Source organism: Thalassophryne amazonica, chromosome 1 (genome assembly GCF_902500255.1).
Source record: "Thalassophryne amazonica chromosome 1, fThaAma1.1, whole genome shotgun sequence".
NCBI lineage: Eukaryota > Metazoa > Chordata > Actinopteri > Batrachoidiformes > Batrachoididae > Thalassophryne > Thalassophryne amazonica.
The window spans coordinates 87406225-87427177 of record NC_047103.1 but is presented as its reverse complement, the minus strand read 5'-3'; the positions used below and the strand labels follow the sequence as shown (position 1 = coordinate 87427177).

The 20953-nt window shown below is 39.2% G+C and overlaps 1 protein-coding gene across 1 annotated transcript in view; it reads left to right on the top strand.

The window, feature by feature from the left end:
- scospondin (subcommissural organ spondin) overlaps nucleotides 1–20953 on the top strand; it is an 852118-nt gene that overhangs the window by 547104 nt on the left and 284061 nt on the right. The window contains 3 exon segments of the mRNA XM_034168739.1: nucleotides 13116–13255; nucleotides 17578–17624; nucleotides 17790–18017. Coding sequence (XP_034024630.1) covers nucleotides 13116–13255; nucleotides 17578–17624; nucleotides 17790–18017 — 415 coding nt within the window.

Below are 20953 nucleotides of genomic sequence, written 5' to 3'. Positions count from 1 at the left end.
ACTTTTTCACCTTTTTTCAGCATCATTATATGCAAATATTGCCGTTTTGTGCTTGTCCCACACCCAGACTTTTGATCTTCAATGATAAAAACGAATGGTAAAGAAATGTTTTTTCTAATGTTTTAAAATCTCTGAATAAAATATCAGTAAAATAATCAAAACATAATTGGGGTATTCAATGTCATACAACTGTTGTGATTTTTTTTTAAACAAAATGTAGTTGTCCCACACTATTGCCGTAATTTCCACCACAGCACCGTAATGTCCCTAAACAGTTTGTATGAAAGATTGTTTGGGTAGTTTCTATGGAGATAAACAGTGACATCAGAGCACATGTATATAGCGCCAAATCACAACAAACAGTTGCCCCAAGGCGCTTTATATTGTAAGGCAATGGTGTGGTGGAAATTACATTTACAAGGCCAATAGTGCCCGTAGTTAAAGAATCACCCATTCACTGTCGACACCCGAACGCACCGCTATGAAGGGGTACATACAAGAGTCACTCGACGCAGGTTTAATTCAGCCCTCTTCGTCTCCCACAGGTGCAGGATTTTTCTTTGTGGAGAAGATAGATAAAACCCTTCAGCCCTGTATCGATTATCTGGGTTTAAATGAAATAATAGTCAAGAATCGTTACCCTTTACCTTTGATGTCCTCTGCCTTTGAGTCTAGAGGGCGCCAAAGTATTCACTAAACTGGATCTTCATAATGCCTGTCACCTAGTTAGAATCAAGCAAGGGGATGAGTGGAAGACAGCGTTTAACACTCTGACGGGTCACTACAAATACCTAGTTATGCCATTTGGACTTACTAATGCACCCGCCGTCTTCCAGAACCTGGTTAATGATGTTTTGCGGGAATACCTGAATAAATTTGCATTTGTTTATTTGGATGATATTTTGATCTTCTCTGCGGACCTAGATTCACACATTAAGAATGTGCGCACAGTGTTACAAACTCTCCTACAAAGCGAATTGTATGTCAAGGCAGAAAAATGTGAATTTCACAAATCTACAGTGTCGTTTTTGGGGTTCGTTATTTCTGAAGGGAGGATCTAAATGGACCCTGACAAAGTAGCAGCGGTATGTGATTTGGCGGTGCCTTGTAGTCACAAGGACGTACAGAAATGTTTTGGGCTTTGCTAATTTCTATCGCAAGTTCATCCAAAACTTTAGTTCTGTGGCTGCACCGCTCCATAATGTGACCTCATCATTACAGACTTTCAAGTGGACTCCGGAATGTGATGAGGCCTTCAGGGTCCTAAAACAACGATTTACCAAGGCCCCCATGCTACTCCTCCCTGACCCTGCACAGAAGTTCGTTGTGGAAGTCAATGCTTCGGATGTTGGTTTGGGAGCCATCTTGTCCCAGATGTGCCCCACAGACAGACGGTTGCATCCTTGTGCCTGTCTCGTAAATTAACTTCTTGCGGAGCGTAATTATAGCATCGGTGACCAGGAACTGCTAGCGGTTAAGGTGGCCTTGGAGGAGTGGCGACACTGGCTTGAGGGGGCACAAATTCCGTTTTTGGTGTACACAGACCATAAGAATCTAGCTTATTTGCGTACAGCCAAACGTCTGAACGCACGTCAGGCACAATGGGTGATATTTTTCAGTAGCTTTGATTTCACTTATCAGCTGGGGTCAAAGAATGGTAAGCCAGATGCTTTATCTAGGCAATACCATAACTCCGACGCGCCTGCAGATCCGGGTAACAGCAATCAGCACCTCATTACCTGGGTTTATTTAAGCTCCTCTGTTCTTCTTGTTCTTCATCAGATTGTTGCGCCCTGTGCCTACTTTCCAGCTTTTTTTCTTGTATTCTCGACGTGCTAGCCTCAAGTATAACAATAATAATAATAACTAACAATAATAGTAATAATAACTAATCTAATGATTATATACAATTTTAGAGAAAGAGACAAAAAGAACCTGAATAAAAACACAACAGAAAATATAAAACCAACTAACAATGAACATACATAAATAAATAAATACATACATACAGAAATAAATAAGTGTTTCCTGTGAACACCTAGTGACTCTTACACCTCCATTTCATCCCTGTCTTATTTAAGTTTAATGACAGTTTGTTTCGGTCAAACCGTATTTTCAATGTGTTAATTTCTTCAGTGATTTCCTCCAGAACTATCTGCCAAACTAGAAAACTGCGGCATCCTTGTAAGAGCAGAATACTACTGGAATGAATGTGAATAAGGAAAGTTGGGTTTTATCCTCACTAAATGGATGCTGCACTCACTGCAGTTTATTGTCTGGAATAGTCCCAGATTACATTTCAGATCTTCTAGAATTCAAACATTTTCGTGCAGGTGGTGCTGGGGGTAATTTTAGGTTTCAGCTTTTTTTGTTTTTCACCACTTTCATCCCTGAATATGTGAAGTCATGAGTCACTTTTGTGTGGATTAATGTTACTAACTGGGACTCCTGTCTTGTTGCGAGAAAGAAATGAGAATCGCCCTTCGTTCTGTTCAGACAGCTCCACACGCTGTGCGGCTCTCTGCTGAGTCAAGTTAGAATGATAGAGTCCAGTCGGAATTAATAACTTCAAAGCGAAACACCGTTTGTTTTATTTTTATTTATGTCCAGAGATCAAGGATACAGTGACCAATTTCATATTTATTTACTTTAAGACTCAGTGAAATACATAGAAAACCTGTAAAGCATACTTTTAGTACAAAATTCACAAGAGGTATCGATAAGCAGAATCGATAGATAAAATCTTATCAATACCCATCCCTAAAAAAAATACATATAGCATCCTTTAATGTCAATGGCATACTGAGCCCAGTCAAAAGGTCAAAAATATATAATAAACAAAAATGAAAAGATAGATATCATATACCTTCAAGAAACTCATCTAAATGAAATAGAACACTTGAAATTAACTAGATTCGACTATACTAAATTGTACTACTCCTCACACATGGGTAAACATAAAAGAGGAGTAGCAATACTGATCTCAAGTCCAGTATTATTTGAGCAGAGTTTTATACATAAAGATATGGAAGGCAGTATATTCTGATTATAGGGAATATTAATGGAAATTTATTTACTTTGCTAAATGTATATGCCCCACCAGGAAGTAATATCACTTTCTATACTCGTATTTTAGATTTAATAGCCAACCACTCTGAGGGAACCCTGATATGTGGCGGTGACTTCAACCTACATACTGAACCCTCCTTGGACGTATCAAACTCAAAGGTAACCACAAAAGTAATACACAGTAAATTCCACAAATCAATAATAAAAAAAAAAAAAAATATTGGGTTAATTAATATTTGGAGGGAAATGAACCCCAATATACCCATTTCTCCAATCTGCACAGTCTGTACTAGAATAGATTACTTTTTTATTTTCAAAAAAGATAGGACAAAAATAAGAAATGCAACTATAGGAGGGTGATTCTTTAACTACAGGCACTATTGGAAAATGGAAATGTAATTTCCACCACACCATTGCCTTACAATATAAAGCACCTTGGGGCAACTGTTTGTTGTGATTTGGCGCTATATACATGTGCTCTGATGTCACTGGTAATCTCCATAGAAACTACCCAAACAATCTTTCATACAAACTGTTTAAAGGGACATTACAGTGTTGTGGTGGAAATTACGGCAGTAGTGTGGGACAACTACATTTTGTTTAAAAAAAAAAATCACAACAGTTGTATGACATTGAATACCCCAATTATGTTTTGATTATTTTACTGATATTTTTTTCAGAGATATTTTAAAACATTAGAAAAAAACGTTTCTTTACCATTCATTTTTATCATTGAAGATCAAAAGTCTGGGTGTGGGACAAGCACAAAACGGCAATATTTGCATATAATGATGCTGAAAAAAGGTGAAAAAGTCATCATAGACTACTAGAACAAATTTCTTAACACACTTTCATTGTAAAGATAACTATAAAAGTGTGAAATTTCCCCTTTTTTCTGTTTTTCATACAATATGATCAAAGGACATAATAAGTGCCCGTAGTCTAAGAATCACCCAGGAACAATAGACCTGAGTGACCATGCTCAAATTTACATTACACTTTGGAGGTTTAATACCAGTTTGGTCAATGATCCTTTGTTAAAAACAAAAATGACAGAATATTAAGAGGAAAATGATATGGACAAAACCACTCCACCCATCCTTTGGGACGCAGAAAAAGCAGTGATGAGGGACCAAATTATTGCCATTGCTGCCATGAAAAAGAAGCAGAGACAGAAAAAGCTAGATGAACTGCCGGACAAAGTAAAACTGTTGGAGGTTGAACATGCCAAAAATAAAAACCCTCTCTTGCTTCAGAAAAAAAAAAAAAAATCAGAGACAAAATTAGTGATATATGATCACATGAAATAATTAAGAAAATCCTCTTCGCCAAACAGAAATATTATGAAAGTGGGCCGAAATGTTCTAAAACATTAGCCTGGAAACTTCAGAAACAAGCTGAAAGAACAATTTTTAAAAGAAGAAATAAACAGAATAATGAAATTTTAACTAAACAAGATCAAATACAATCTACTTTTGAAGAATATTACAAAAAACCTTTCTCCAAGATTTCTGCAGGTAAAGAAGATGAAATAAAAACCATTTTGGATGGTCTCAATTTACCCTCCATGTCTGAAGAACAGAATAAAAATTAGGAGCACAAATAACGATATTGGAAATACAAAGTATGATTAAAAGGTTAAAAAACAAGTCCCCAGGGAGTGATGGATTCATCTTAGAGTGGTACAAGGCTTTAAAAGAACCACTTATACCACTGATTTTAACAACATTCAATTGGGCACTGAAAAAAAACTCAAATCCCTCCTAGTTGGAAAGAAGCCATCATCTCACTAATACCTAAAGAAGGGAAAGAGCTACTAGACTGTGCCTCATATAGGCCAATTTCAGTTTTGAATGTGGAGTATCATATATACACCTCAATTATGTCCAAGAGAATGGAAAGGATACTGCCAAATTTAATTCATAATGACCAAACGGGATTTATTTATAAACGACAGACCAAAGACGATATAAGACGAACCTTGCACATAATGAATCACATAAAAAAAAAGCAGAAATAATTAGTTTAGATGCCGAAAAGGCATTTATTTCAGTAAGCTGGCCATATTTATTTCAAAGCATGTTAAAGAAATTTCAAATAGAAGACCAAATAATACAAAATATTGGGGCCTTATGTGATGGTCCAACTTCAAGAATCAAAATTAACGGCTATTTGACAAACACAGGGTTGTGCCTGTTCCCCGCTTTTATTCGCTCTAGACTTGGAACCATTAGCCCAGTACATTAGACAGACAAAAACAATCAAAGTCATAGTAATTAAATGTTGTCGTCGTTGTTCATTCGGCTGCTCCCAGGTTCGTTCGGGGTCGCCACAGCGGATACAGCCAGATCCGCATCGGTAATTGGCACAAGTTCTATGCCGGATGCCCCTCCTGGTGCAACTCCAGTTTTACCAGGAGAAACACACACAGCCGCTGGTGTTCCAAAGAGATCTCCCATCCAAGTACTAACCAGATCCTGCTCTGCTTAGCTTCTGAGATCTGACTGACACATAGCAGATTGGCTGCGTATAGTAATTAAAAGTATAGAACATAAAATTACATGTTATGCAGATGACATCCTACTATTCCTGACCAAACCTGACACGTCTATACCCAATGTAATGGATTTCCATCATAAAATTGGTCCACTGTCTGGATACAAACTGAAAATCCAGAAAACTGAAATTCTTTCCTATTGGGAACCCCCTCTAGACTTTAGAAAAACATACCCATTTAAATGGCAAACCACATCCCTTAAATATTTAGATGTAGTGCTCCTTAAAGAACTAAATACAATTTTAACAAAAAACTGTACTCCTCTTTTTAACAACATTAAGATTTGGAAAAATGAAATCTTATCCCCTACTTAAACCTAAATCAAAGGATTGAAATTATAAAAATGAATGTCCTCCCCAGATTTCGCCATCTGTTCCAGACCCTCCCAGTCTCTAATCCAAATCAGTTATTTGATGAGTGGGACAAAACAATTTCAAGATTCATCTGGCAGGGTAAAAAACCCTGTATTCGATTTAAAACTCTACAATTTAAAAAAAAAGGAAAGGTGGCTGGGGCCTACCCTGTTTAAAGAATTACTTCATTTCAGCCCAAATCAGAGCTCTGATATATTGGTGTGACTCCAAATATGAAGCTCAATGGAAAAACATTGAATGTAATATATTACCAGATGTTCCTGTGCAGGCTCTGATGGCGGATGAAAAACAACTGGGTCAGATTGAACAGACTGAGAATCCCTGGATATACTCAGTACTTAATATCTGGAAAAAAAAAAAATAATCAAAGCACACAAACTAAACAAGGATGTGAAAATCATAAGCTGGTTTGCTTACGATACAAGTTTTTTCCCTAATAACACAGATCCAAGATTTCAGTTCTGGATAGGGAAAGGCCTAAATACGTTTTATCAAATTGTTAAAGAAAATTGCATAGAAAGCTTTGAAAAGATAAAAGAATCCTTTGGCTTAGAAAATAACACTTTTTACAGGTACTTACAAATGAGAAACTATTATAACCTAGAAATTAAACAAAGCAACAAAGACCATAATCCCCTAATTGATTTTTATTAAGGCATATAAGTCAGAAGTTTCTGGGGGGATAATATCCAAATTATATAACTATTAATAATTCGGACAATCATTTTCCTATCTACATTAAAAATAAAGGGAAAATGAAGGTAATTTTGCTTTAACAGATGAGGAATGGGAAAGGATATGTACATCTCAATGGAGGACCACAAACTCACATATCTGGAAGGAATTCGGCTGGAAAAGTGTTTCGCGCTTTTTTTTAACACCATGTCAAAGTGTCCACTAAGGAAACACTCAGTGCTGGAGACGATGTGGTTGCCAGATGGCTCATCACTATCATTTATTTTGGGTATGTCCTGTAATTCAAAAATACTGGATGGAGATTAATAATGCTTTGCAACATATGTAACACTACCATTCCGAGAGACTTTAAAACTATCTACCTGGGCTTTTTTATGGAATATACTGTTAACGGCCAGAAAGAAAGCTAGTACAAAGAAATGGATGACTCAAATGGCTCAGACTATCAAAGACTGGACTGACATAGTAAGTCAGAAAAAGTAATTTTTGGGCTCAACCTAAACTTGGACATTTTCCATAAACTCTGGAACAAATGAGACCTGTATGTGTGATTACCTGGATGCTTTTTTTTTATAAATTTTTTTTTTTTGTCCTATATTCCACTCTACTTTGAATTGTTCGCTGTGTGATCTGTTTTGTTGTAAAAAAGGAAAAAATTCAATTATAAAAAAGAAATAATTATTTTATATAAAGCAGCGCAGCATCCAGTGGAACACAGCGGGTCGCACTGGCACGATGAATTGCGCAGCAGTGCAGGGGTTAAATGTGTGCAAGTGTCAAGGTGCCTTAAAAGTAGAGTTGGTAGTCCTGGAGAGCTAGCACGAAAGCGAGGAAGATTTGAAAGTAGCACCATCTCTAGGTTCCACCCCCTCCCCCTACCCCGTCAGTGCTCCGTCCAAAGCCACACCCCCACAAACTTGAATTCGCACTGACTGTGGGTCTCAGCGGGGCAGAGGAGAGCCGACTATTGCGCACAGAGAATTTTAAAATGTTCAAAAAAATCTTTCACGCATAAATGTCGTGCTAAGTGGCGCCATCTAATTGCCAATACGATGTGCAGCTCATCAAGCGGAGTAAAAAAAGAAGTGAACAAAGTGAGTGGTGACGTCAGCGGATCGCATCAGAGCGCACTTCGTCTGAACAATTAGTTAAAGCTGTTATAAACATACTTTAACAGCTGCACACAAGAAGGAAAGAACACACAACAGTTTTACCAAGCCATGACAATGTAAACATGACAAATAATTACCTTTTTAGACGGCTCAAAATGCTTTCTGCAGCTTCTTAGACACACACGCGAACGGCTGAAGCTGGAGTGGTCCTGTGTGATTCAGGAAGTGATTACAGCCATTTTCAATAGCCAATTTGCAGAGAAAATGATTAATCTGACACAGTACAATCTGCTGGAAGTGGTAGTTTCAGCTGTGTTCCCTCTGCCATTGTACCGACGTGAACTTCTTCAGTGAAACAAGATGAGTGTGCACGCGTGGAGGAGGGAGGGACAGAGGGGGGTGTTGAGCCTGGTGACGCGAGTAGGAAGAACTAGACATGAAGGCATCTGATTGCTTATTTGAGAGCGCACCGCAGGGCTTATACTGGTCAGAGTTTTATCAAGCCTACAGCTGCTACAGACATCTAATTTTTTTTTCATTCCTTTTTCTGAATACATAAATGTGTTGACTACCGTTAGCAAAGACAGACCATTTCACCCAATATAACAAAAAGTGTTTCTGAACAGAGTTACCTACCCTAGCTTTAAGCACTTCAAGCTGTCGATGCTGTGGTGCTCCACATACTAATGCCATTAGCATCTTACAGCCAAACCCAGCTAACAGGCTAACCTCAATTTGGTTGTTGTTTCAATTGTTTTAGGTTTGGTGTGGGTTGTTTCAATTGTTTTGCTTTGGTGTGGGCATAAAAAAAATTCTGTCCCGTTTATTTCCTCATTAATGTAAGGATTAAACAACCAGACACCATGCATTATACGATTTGAATACACGACGCGGAGTATAATAACCGTATAATGCACGGCTTCAAGTTGTTTAATCTGCTTATACCATGGTACCACACATTGAGCTAACACACATATTTATTTAAGTTAACTTTTTTGTGTTCTCTTCTTTCCTGTCTTCAGTCTTGTCCAATTTGTCCGATATTAAATCTTTATGTCGTTGCTTTTGCTGTTCTTCTCGTTTGCTCTCCTCCTCTTCCCATTCCTCAAATGTTTTATTTTGGCCAAAAATATTAAAATTCACTTGGAAATCCATGTTTTATCTCATTTCTGTCATTCACCTGTGAAAACACAGCTGATCTGCGCTGACTGATTTGCGCATTGCTATGGTGACGACCACAGTGGAGTGATATTACAGTGACTTAACTCACCGAACTACATGTGCGTATACACAAAAGTAATGTATGGCAGTTAGACATGGAATCGTCACTACTGATGGCTTCTAAAACACAGTTTGCATCCAAAATTACATCACATGAAAATTCTTGATGCAAATACCAACACACACGGGTCATTCCATGTTAATAGAACTGAATTCAACTATGATAGATATTTTCAGTAAAATGCACAAAAGACATTCACACTAGCTGCAGTCTGAACCAGCTTCTGACACACTGCAGCATCAACATGAGCTGTAACTCAAAGCAGCCACGTCCCCAATGTGTTTGGAGAACTGGCCTTTGTTGCATCATGAACATAATAATACAATAACATGCTTTTGGAGGGTGGTATGCATTTTCAGAGGCCCGACGTTCATGCCCAGTCGCCCAAATGACAGATATTCGCCCGAGTTAGACGAGGAGGGGTCTGAAATTTTCATCTTAGGTGCATGTCCACTGTGAGAGATATAATCTAAAAAAAAAAAAATTCCGGAAATCACAATATATGATTTTTTAAATAATTTATTTGTATGTTACTGCTGCAAATAAGTATTTGAACACCTACCAACCAGCAAGAATTCTGGCTCACACAGACCTGTTAATTTTTATTTAAGAAGCCCTCTTATTCTGCACTCTTTACCTTTATTAATTGCATCTGTTTGAACTTGTTACCTGTATAAAAGACACCTGTTCACACACTCAAACCACACTCCAACCTGTCCACCATAGCCAAGACCAAAGACCTGTCCAAGCACACCAGGGACAAAACTGTAGACCTGCACAAGGCTGGGATCGACTACAGGACAACAGGCAAGCAGCTTGGTAGAAGACAACAACTGTTATGATTATTTATTAGAAAGTGGAAGAAACAAGATGACTGTCAATCTCTCTCAGTCTGGGATTCCATGCAAGATCTCACTTTGTGGGGTAAGGATGATTCTGAGAAAGCTCAGAACTACACAGGAGGACCTGGTCAATGACCTGAAGAGAGCTGGGACCACAGTCACAAAGATTACATTAGTAATACATGATGCTGTCATGGTTTAAAATCCTGCATGGCAGCAAGGTCCCCCTGCTCAAGCCAGCACATGTCCAGGCCTGTTTGAAGTTCACCAGTGACTATCTTGGATGATCCAGAGGAGGCATGGGAGAAGGTCATGTGGTCAGATGAGACCAGGATAGAGCTTTTTGGAATCACCTCCACTTACCATGTTTAGAGGATGAGAACAACTCCAAGAAAACCATCCCAACCATGAAGCATGGGGGTGGAAACATCATACTCTGGGGGTGCTCTTCTGCAAAGGGGACAGGACAACTGCACCGTATTGAAGGGAGGATGGATGGGGTCATGTATTGCGAGATTTTGGCAAACAACCTCCTTCCCTCAGTAAGAGCATTGAAGATGGGTCATGGCTGGGTCTTCCAGCAAACCAATGACCCCAAACACACAGCCAGGGCAACTACGGAGGGGCTCTGTAAGAAGCATTTCAAGGTCCTGGAGTGGCCTGGCCAGTCTCCAGACCTGAACTCAATAGAAAATCTTTGGAGGGAGCTGAAACTCCAAACCTGAAAGATTTGGAGAAGATCTGTATGGAGGAGTGAACCAAAATCCCTGCTGCAGTGTGTGAAAACTTGATGAAGAACTACAGGAAACGCTTGACCTCTGTAATTGCAAACAAAGGCTACTGTACCAAATATTAACTTTGATTTTCACAGGTGTTCAAATACTTATTTGCAGCAGTAACATACAAATAAATTATACATTGTGATTTCCGTTTTTTTTTTTTCTTTTTTTAAGATTATGTCTCTCACAGTGGACATGCACCTAAGACGAAAATTTCAGACCCCTCCATGATTTCTAAGTGTGAGAACTTGCAAAATTGCAGGGTGTTCAAATACTTATTTTCCTCACTGTAAATCTATGATACCGGCCTAGCAATGCCTTGGTAAAGTGATAATAATAATAATAATGAATATGGTGAAGATGATGTCTGAAAGACAGTAAATGCATCTCGAAATTGTATCACCAGATTTGAATTTACATGTATTTTAAACTGTTTTCAATTTCTTCAACTCGCTTCAGTTTTCCTTCAAAAAATGGACAACACCCATGTCCAGTATTTACACTCTTTCCCTCAATCATTCTGATTAATATACTATGGTCACTGCAATTATTTGATACTTTCAATTAAAGAGTCCCAGGAACAGCAGACAGATTCAAAGTTTAGGTAGTTACAAGTATTATAAAGATGTTTGAACATGTGTTATTAAGAGATTTCAGCCTTTCTATTTTGAGCACTTAAACTGTTGTTGAAAGTGCTTCTGGAGCATTTTGAGGGTCCATGAGTTGCTCATTAGGTATGCTGATTAACGTCTTAAATTAAATTGTACATTGAACATCTAATTCCATTTTTACTCGGGCCATCGGGTATTGTGAAAGCTTTACGTCTGTCCGTTTGCCTGTCTGTCTGAACATCTGTCTGTGCTCAGCATAAGTCCGGTTCTATTACTGTCACAGCCTTCAAATTCACAGGAGACATTCATGGGACACAGACCTTGGACAAGTTCAAAGATGGCTAACCTTGACATATTTTAAGAGGTTCTGTTTTGTTTTTGAGCGGCGGGGTGACAGAGAGCTGCACTGTGACGTCAGTGGCTAGTCTCTCAAACTGCTTTGTTTTGTGTGTTTATAAACATGTCTCTCATATATTATGGAAAAGCTAGCAAGAAATAAACACTTGGTTATTATAAAAATGCCATTCTTGGAACCTAATTCTTGAGCTCAGCGCTATGTCACTTCGGCAAAGTGGCCAATCCGGAGGCGTACTTCCGCGACTGTCTGCTCGGTGAAAGCACACTCGGGCTGTATGCTGTTCTATTGAAATCAGCTGGTTTGGTTTTGCCTCTAACAGCCAACTGACGGCTATCATTGCCTGGAAAGATGAGATTTATACACTAAGATGACCTGGAATGAACCATTGTACATTAAACTGACTTTATTGATTGGTCTGACCCCTTTGAAAACAACAAATTACATGTATTTGTATTGTGTTTGGCGATGTGTTCACCGACAAAACCTGCCCCAAGAGGTTAACCTTTAGAGGATGGTCGACCTTGAGAACAACACCTCTGAACTTATTTCCAAGACATTTCGCAGATGTTAGCATGGTGACATCACATTTTAATAGCTAGCTGCAAACCTCTGTTGCATTTGTATGTAAATATATTCTGTTTGTCATATATTATAGAAATGCTAGCGAGAAATAAATACTTCTAAAACTGAAAACACTGTTTTTGTAACCTGATAACAGGAGTCATTTACAAGACATTTTGTAGTGTTAGCGTGCACACTAGCTTCCGCTAACTCAAAGCTAACTTCCTATGGAGTTAAATTTGTCTCATTAATACCAGCAAATGCACAGAGGGTAATCTACAAATATTCCTTGATTTGCACAACTTCCGCTCTTGTCAAAAACTCATGTACACTCGCGCAAGACCTCCTACAGACACCGTTAAAACGTAATGTTTTTGATTGATTGATAGAGGGGCTTTATTGAACATGTACAAATTGTATGTAAGACAATAGGATCTTTATAATTAATTAAACAACTGCAAATTATAAAGAACACAATGCTCATATGGATGAGGGTATTTTAGCATTGCGTTATATTTTTCCCTTTCAGTGGGAGTTTTTATTAGGTGGCGTCACATGACACTTTAATACCATCTTATGATGGTTGTATTGAATTGCAAATTCCTCGCAATTAAGGTCAGAGTCAAACGTGTAATGGTGCTCTATTTATGTCAGTGTCACAAAGCACTGAAATGTTGATGTGCACCTTTGGTGGGTCTTTTGTGGTGTGAAGTTTTACTTTTGCATCCGGTCATGCTGTATTCATCAAGCATCAGTGAGAAGAAATAAGTGAAAAATAATCCACCTTTGATTGTGTATCTTCTTTGATCATGCCAAGTTAAAAAAGAAAGAGAAAAATACTCTGTCGTCTTTGTTTTTTGTTTCTCTGTCTCAGGGTCTGCTGCAGAAGAACAATAGCTGTGTTCCACCAGAGGAATGTGGCTGCATTTATCTGCAGCACCAACTTCCAGATCAACTGCTCACGCCTGTCACAATCCCTCAGGGTGCCACAGTCACCATAGACTGCAGCACTTGGTTAGACTCACGTTTAAGACCTGCATATGGAGTCAAATATTTTATCAATCTCTCCTAAATTACAAAACAGGAGTTTGACATGAAAACAGCTTGATTTTCAAATGCTGAAAGACTGGTATAATATGTGCTAGTTTAAAAAAATAAATAAATAAAATTGTACACTAAGAAATAACAGTTTGTTTGCAGTTTCAGTAGGTGCACAAGCACAAACTGTTTTCTTTTAGTGTTTATGTATGTCATAAGCTTTGCTTCTTCACTACAACTCATTTCTTCCTTGTTTTATTGACTGTTTGTTTGCTAATGATCTCTTTGGGCCTGATTTACTAAAGATTTGTGTCTTAAAATGTGTGTTAACACCATGGCACTTTTTTGCTAACAGTGCATGCTAATAGGGAACATGCAAATAGATGTCTGCACATGCAACATGATTAATCAAGGTAAAAAGAACATGTAGTGGGTGATGATATTGTCTGTATTTTGCATGTTTAAAACTTTGGCATGAACGTATTGTGCTTGTTCGAGTTGCAGAGAGGCTGCTGCCTCCTCAAACTTTCATTCATCCATTCATTCAGTTTCTACACCTACTTTCTCCAGTCAAAGGTCACAGGGGGACTGGAACCTATCCTGACAGTCACAGGGCGAGAGGTGGGGTACACCCTGGACAGGACGCCATTCTATCACAGGGCCTCATATAGACAGACAGACTCATTCACCCTTGTACGCACACCCTCCTCGAAAAAAAAAAAAAAAAGAAACATTCATTGTACCAGTCACATATTTGGACACACTTTCCTGTTGAAAGTGTGTTCAAACATTTGACTGGTATTTTAAATGTTGGGCATCTTCTTAAAGAGCTAACAGTTTACTTTGTGCTTGTTTCTTGAAAAATAAATGACTCTGTGTGTAACAGGTGGACTACAGAGCACAAAATGCATTTTGGTGTGACACTGTTAAGCCGCAGTCCCACCGAATAATGAAGGATGAAGAAGGAGGCACGCACCCTGTTTTTTTTGTTTCGTGAGCTATCGTGGCAGTATAGTGGCTCAGAGTGGCTCTTAGAGGCATTATCTTCAGTTAACAAGGCTCCTCTCTGAGCGTGGCGCTAATTTCAAGATGTTCAAAATTTAGCAACAACAGCATGGCGCAGTTTGTGTTCGAGTTACTGCAACAGCTTAGAGGCATTTGCGTGGTGCTTACGAGTCTGCAAAAAGAACATTATCCGTGCGCCTGGCACCTTCGCAGGACCTGAGAGGCTATTTTTGGAACAGCTCTCCTCTTGCGCACACAATTCCACCTGCTCTGTGCGCTGGACTCTATATAAAATAATTATTTTGTAGTGGATTAATCATTTTCTGCCAAACCTTGGATGCTGAAAACACCTCTTCTAGAATCAGAGGACTGTTTCATCTGGACGCTTTTTTTTTTCCCTATCTTTCCTGCTCCATGTGGCATGTATTTTGAACAGCTTATGCTAATTATTTTTAATGTTTTTTATAGCTTGATAAAACAGTTCCTTGCTGTAAAAGTATGTCTGTATGTTGATGTCTGTTGTATGTAAAAGTATGTTGATTTAATATCTTGTTAATGGATCACATGAGCTCCGCTGTGTGTGCGCACTGACGCAGTGACTCATCATCATGCTTCAAACGAGCATTTAGGCAGAACGCCAGCTCACAAAAGAGTGATATTTCAGTCAATATTGGACGAACACAAAGTTAAAATTTGGGTGACTGCGTGAAAGTGGATGTGTGTTTAAAGCCATGGAAGATAGTAACTCCAGTGGAGCAGCTAAGAGCAGGAGCTGTGCAGCAACACAGGTGGAGAGCGCGCAAAATACCCATTTTGAAGATATAACACAAAGTTAAAAGTTGTATCATGGTGACTTGTAAGCTGCGGAAGAAATAAAGAAATTATTTTTTTTTTTTTTTGAAAATGATCCACAGGTGTATATAATAAAACGGCCACCTCATTCTGTATGCAGAATGACACCGCGCGCAAAAACACCTCTGTTGGAAGCCTTGAGGACAAGTTGGAACATCTCCAGCTGATAAACAATTTCTCATATACTCACTCCACTGAAAGCCATCAAAAGCCGCCTGGATTTTACAAATGGTTATCAACACGGAGGTGTTTTTCCTGTGCCGCCGCGCCGCGTCGGCTGCGTCCCGACGCGCGGACCCGTCCGCACGTCTTTCATTAAAAAATCTCCTTTAACAGTGGAATATCCGGATAAAATGCTGAAACCGACTTCTTCTGAAACTTCTCTGTTCTCTCACGACGTCCTGGATCAATAGAGCCTGAAATGTGGAGGTTTTAAGCTTGAAACAGGCTGATGACGCTGCCTGGGAGCGCTGCGCGACGTCTCGCACCGTGGGAAGTCCTTAAAGCGACAGAATCACCTCAAAATCTCTCATCAGCTGTTAAAATTTTCACTGAAAACCAGCTTAATTTTTCGAACCATGTCCACTTCGATGTGTCTCACAGGTTTAGAAAAAATTTTGATCAAACAAAGCGCCAGTCTCTCAGCAACTTCTCAGACAAAGGAATTCCGACGAGGGGCTGGACGACTCTTCCCACAAGGAGTGGTCACAGGCGAATGACGTCACCGACAGGCATGGAAAAACTCACGCATGCGCACGAGGGTTCAAGCATGTCTGACGTAAAAACATATGAATGAAATCCATATAGTTTTTGAAAAAAATAAAAAGGACCTATACTTTACGGACAGCCCTCGTATGTACAGTTCCACCAAATAGATTGTTAAATATTCAAAAAGATAATATCATTGCAATACTGTTGCCAGGCACAAAGTAAATATTTTTCCACTTTATCCTTTGCAGAAAGAAAGGAGGGGGGAAAAAAGAATCTACTTTTCAAGTAGGTCATTCTGGTTCTAGATCATTTTCTAATCCTGTAAGTTCTGTTCCCAAAAACTAAATAAAGTTCTTATTCTACCATGTACTTCTGTCTTACTCCACGCTGTTTATCATATGCTACACGGGCTTTCAAACCTGAGATTTCATTCTACATACAGAACCTTTAATTTTACACTGACTTTAATTGGTTCACCGCAGAACTCAAATACTCGTCTGTGCTCCAAATGAAAGTACTTAAACTCTTTCCCCTGTGGGCATTGTACATTAATGAGCTTAACATGACTGTTTCTGCATGAATATAATAAAAAAGTGCATTAATTTCTTCAAAAACTGCATTAAGAAATTATCTAAACACATACAATAATATCAGGAGCCTTTCTGGGTTAAAATGGGGCAGCTTCAAACATTTAAATCCTAACATACAAGGTTGCAGGTGAACAGAATCTGTGAGCCGACAGGCTCATTTTAGGGCAGAGCCGGCTGAGATTATTGGCGCGACACAGCTGGCTTTGGCGCCTTTCTCCCTCACTTGCTGCAGCTCAATAAATTCACTCAAGAGTTACACAAGTAATCAAAGTTACTGCTAGCGACTTCCAGCAGCAACACAAAGCTTAAGGCTTACATTCAGGGCAATTTTAGCCAGTTACTAACCTGTAAAACGAATGGAGAGTTTCAGAGCAGGGAACACAGGTGCACTTGTACTTTCTCCAGATCGCATCTGACACAAAAATGGACAGTCCATCCCTTATATGTGACTGGGAAGCGCAACTACCACGTTAAGGTTCCTCTTACTATTTCTCTCCTATTTCATCCATATTCACCAAGACTCACATTATATATGTTCACATACTCATGAATGTAAATTAATACTGGTCTCAATTATCAGATCATATTTGCACAGGCTAAGTGCTTATGAGACAGTTTTTAGTTGAGAATTCAATACAACATCAAATGTGGTTGCACATATTTGGGTGCACCACAGCACCTGTCCATTATTGTCATTGATGTGTCACGCTTTGTACGCAAACAACAAACACACTTCACGGCTGTGCACACAGGACAGACAGAGCATGAACATACTCATGTGCTGGCTATTAAAAACAAATAATCAAAAAACACTCTCCTAAATACAACAGAAATAGGAGTTTTTATTTATTTTGTGTGTCAGAGTTTGAGTTCACTTATGACCATTCACACAGACAAAATCCTCATTTAGATACTGCTGTCTTTGTCGCATTACCACCCATAATCAATTGCACAGTTATTCTTTATAAATCACCTGCAAGACTGCATCAAACCCAACGTGCACATTTTTGGATTGCCCACACAGTTTAGCACTCGTTATCTGGGATTTTAGTAAATCAGGCCCTTTGTGTCTTTTGCACACTCTGAGAATCTGAGTGTTTGATGTATTTGAATTCATTATTTGACTTCTCTTTCCTTCAGTCTTTGTCATAATGGAACGTTGCAGTGTGACATGAGAGAATGTGAAGGTAAGGAGACAAAGTCAGAGTATTTCACACACCTGGGTAATCTCTTCCTCATATTAATCTCCATTTTTCCATTTTCACACATCCTGGTGCCCATTATGTCGCTCACTCATTATTTTTGTCTTCTTTCTTTTTCCCCACATCTCTCTCTCCCTGTCTTCCCTGCAGTCATCCTCAGCGAGTGGTCAGAGTGGACTCCCTGTTCTCCATGTGTAGCTGCTTCCTCTTTACAGTCTTCATCTGGGCTTTTTGGTGACAGTAAACTGGTCTCAATTCAGAAACGCTTCCGGGCCTGTTTAGACCTGGATTCTGGTCTTCCTGTCTCTGGAAAGAAAAATGACTGTCTGGGACCACTGCTGGAGGAGAGGATCTGTCCGGATACTAACATCTGCAGAGGTAACAGGATTTGTCCAACATTATGCTGAGGCAGCCATAGTGTTGATGCATTTCAATCATGAGACAGCAAAAAATGTGCCATAAACCACCAAAAACTGGTCTAAAGTAAAGCACTTTTTTTTTTTTTTTTTTTTTAGTTTATACCCCTTTAAACCACCAAGACTGAACTAGCCATGGGTGGGGGTTTCTGCTCCTGGTGGGTTGAGGAGGAGAAGGGAGAGCAGGGGTTGTTGGAGGAACAAGGTGCTCAACTGCTCGGAGCTGTGATGAAAGTTGTTTGCACAGATCTGTGTCCTTGCCAGAAAACCTCTCATTTCTGTCACTTCATGAAATGACATATGACTACTGATCCACTACATGATATATGATATATCATGTTTTGCCCCAAACACATGCATAGTTAATTATTATGTGAAAACAGTCACTTTGTGTTCAGACTATGCAACATATTAATAGTAAAGTGTAGTTAGACACCCCAAATGCACTCGGGCAATCCAGTTTAGACCATGTACCATAGTTCATCAAGCTTGAGGCTGTTGACTCAACTGGCACTCAAATCTCCATCCAAGGGGGGCTGGAGCCTATCCCAGCTGCCATTGGGACAGAAGCAGACACAAACATTCACACTCCCACTGACACCCATGTTCAGTTCAGAGTCACCAGTTCACCTAATCTGCACATCTTTGGAATTGAAAAGAAGCAGGAGCACCTGCGGGGAGCCCACACAAACACGAGAAGAGCATGCAAACTCCACACAGAAAGGACCGGGTCAGAAGTGTATCTGGGACCTTCTTCCTGTGAGGCAACAGTGGTAACCACGAAGCCACCCTGCTACCCCTCAAATCTCTCTTCTTGTATTTTTTGTGTTCCTCTTGCTGTTTATAGAATTATCTCAAAATTATAGCCACACCCAGTGACCCTTTAGGTTAGCTCTTTATGCCAAATGTTTCATGTGTATGTCAAAACATGTTTGCATGATTTCATAGCTGTGATGTCTGAATAGACTGATACACAAATTCTACGTAAATAAAGCTCAAGCATTAGTGTAAAATATATGCTGCTGCCCCGGTAATTGTCTTCGCAGTGCCTCCATACTTGTGATAAATGGCAGAAAACTTCTTTTATAGAGAACGTTACTGTCTCTATTTTCATGTTATGAATATAACCTGAGGTAATTTCTGCAGATCATTTGACAGAAGGTAAAAGGCACTGGAATGTTTTACTGACACATAAATGCACACTCAGTGCATTAGGACTGCATTGAAGTCACTTGGTAATAATTACTTTAACCCTCCTCCCCATATAAATTTACTCCTATCTGAATAGGGCAACATGATCATTGGATTAATTCCCCTTTAAAGACAGGAAAATCAGTATGGTGCCCTTAAACAAGGCCCAAAGTTCTCAAAGTGGTCCCAGTGTGTAGTTGAGCAGCACCCTAACATCTGCATCCATGTATGAATGGGATGAGGCATTGCTCTACAGTGCAATAAGCATCTGTATGTAATGGAAAAGCACTGTAGAAGAGTAGTCCATTTACAAGATGACAGCTGAGCTCCAATAAAGAGACACTTCCTGTTACCACCCTGAGTAGTGCAGCAGATAAGTGAATATTAACTGAGGGATCCTTCAAATGGTGATGCAAGCACCAAATTTGGCACACATACTCCTTAGACATTACTCTTTTAAAAATGCCAAGTGGCCACATGAACTTTCAATAGGAGGCCAAGAAGGGGTCATTTGAAGAATTACACAGGGGTCAAAATTTAAAAATGCTCCAATCATATTGAAAGGTATTCCATATTATTTGTCTGATCATAAAGATTCCAAAAAGGTATAGTTTGGACTATCTGTGAATGAATGTTCTGGAGTTATGGGGTAAAAACAGCAAAAACACTGAGAAAGGTCAGTTTCACTTTGTACATGGGTCAAAAGTTAAAGTTGTTCCAATTTTGGCCAATTTTGGTTGAGCTAATAGGATTAATAAATGGAATAGTTTTGACTGTGTCGCGTGCTTGGTTTTCAAAGTAAAGGTTAAACAATATCAGTGTTGGGAAAGTGAAGTACACGGACCCACGCCAGGGGGCGTAAATGAACGGCTAATAGGATTTGCGAATAAATAACAATTTATTCTACAAATGTGCACAAAAACCCAAATATGCTTTAGGCCAGGGGTGCTCACACTTTTTCAGCATGTGAGCTACTTATAAAACGACCAAGTCAAAATGATCTACCCCACTACAAAAATGCAAAACATATAATTATTTTCAAATGTATTGAGGATTCTTTGTATGTACAGTGTATGTTGATGTACCTTGCATAACCGAATGAGCCAATATTGCACAACACACATAAAACTATTAACATTTTTTTGTAATTACCTGAGTTTACTTTGATGACTTGCACTGAATTGAATCAGCCAGGGATGCGTAGTCCGGACAGTAGCTGCTGACAGCCATCCTCAAGCACACTTCCAAATGTTCATCAGTCATGGTGGAACGGTATTTGGACTTAATGATCTTCATGTAGGAAAAGGCTGACTCACATAAATAAGTGGAGCCGAATAATGCAGTCAAGGAGGTAGCACATTTCCTCATGTTGGGGTACTTTTCCTCTGTGATTAAGTTCCAGAACTGTCCATGAGCTCTCGACTTCAGCTCAATGTCGGTTTGTAGAGTCAAAATCTCATTTTCCACTCCAGAAGAGTTCACATGAAACAGTGCTGCAATGTTTGATGCGAGTGAATCAACCTCAACATCTTCCTGAAAAGGATAGCACATGAATGTAGCGACTGGCTCAAGCAAAGAAAAGTCTTGAAAGCGTTTGTCAAACTCTGACAGACAATAGTCGATCTGCTCCATGTAGCGTGCACTGTCAAGTTGCTGCAGAGCTTTGACTGAAGATAATATCTCTGCCTTATTTTTAAAGTCTCAGAA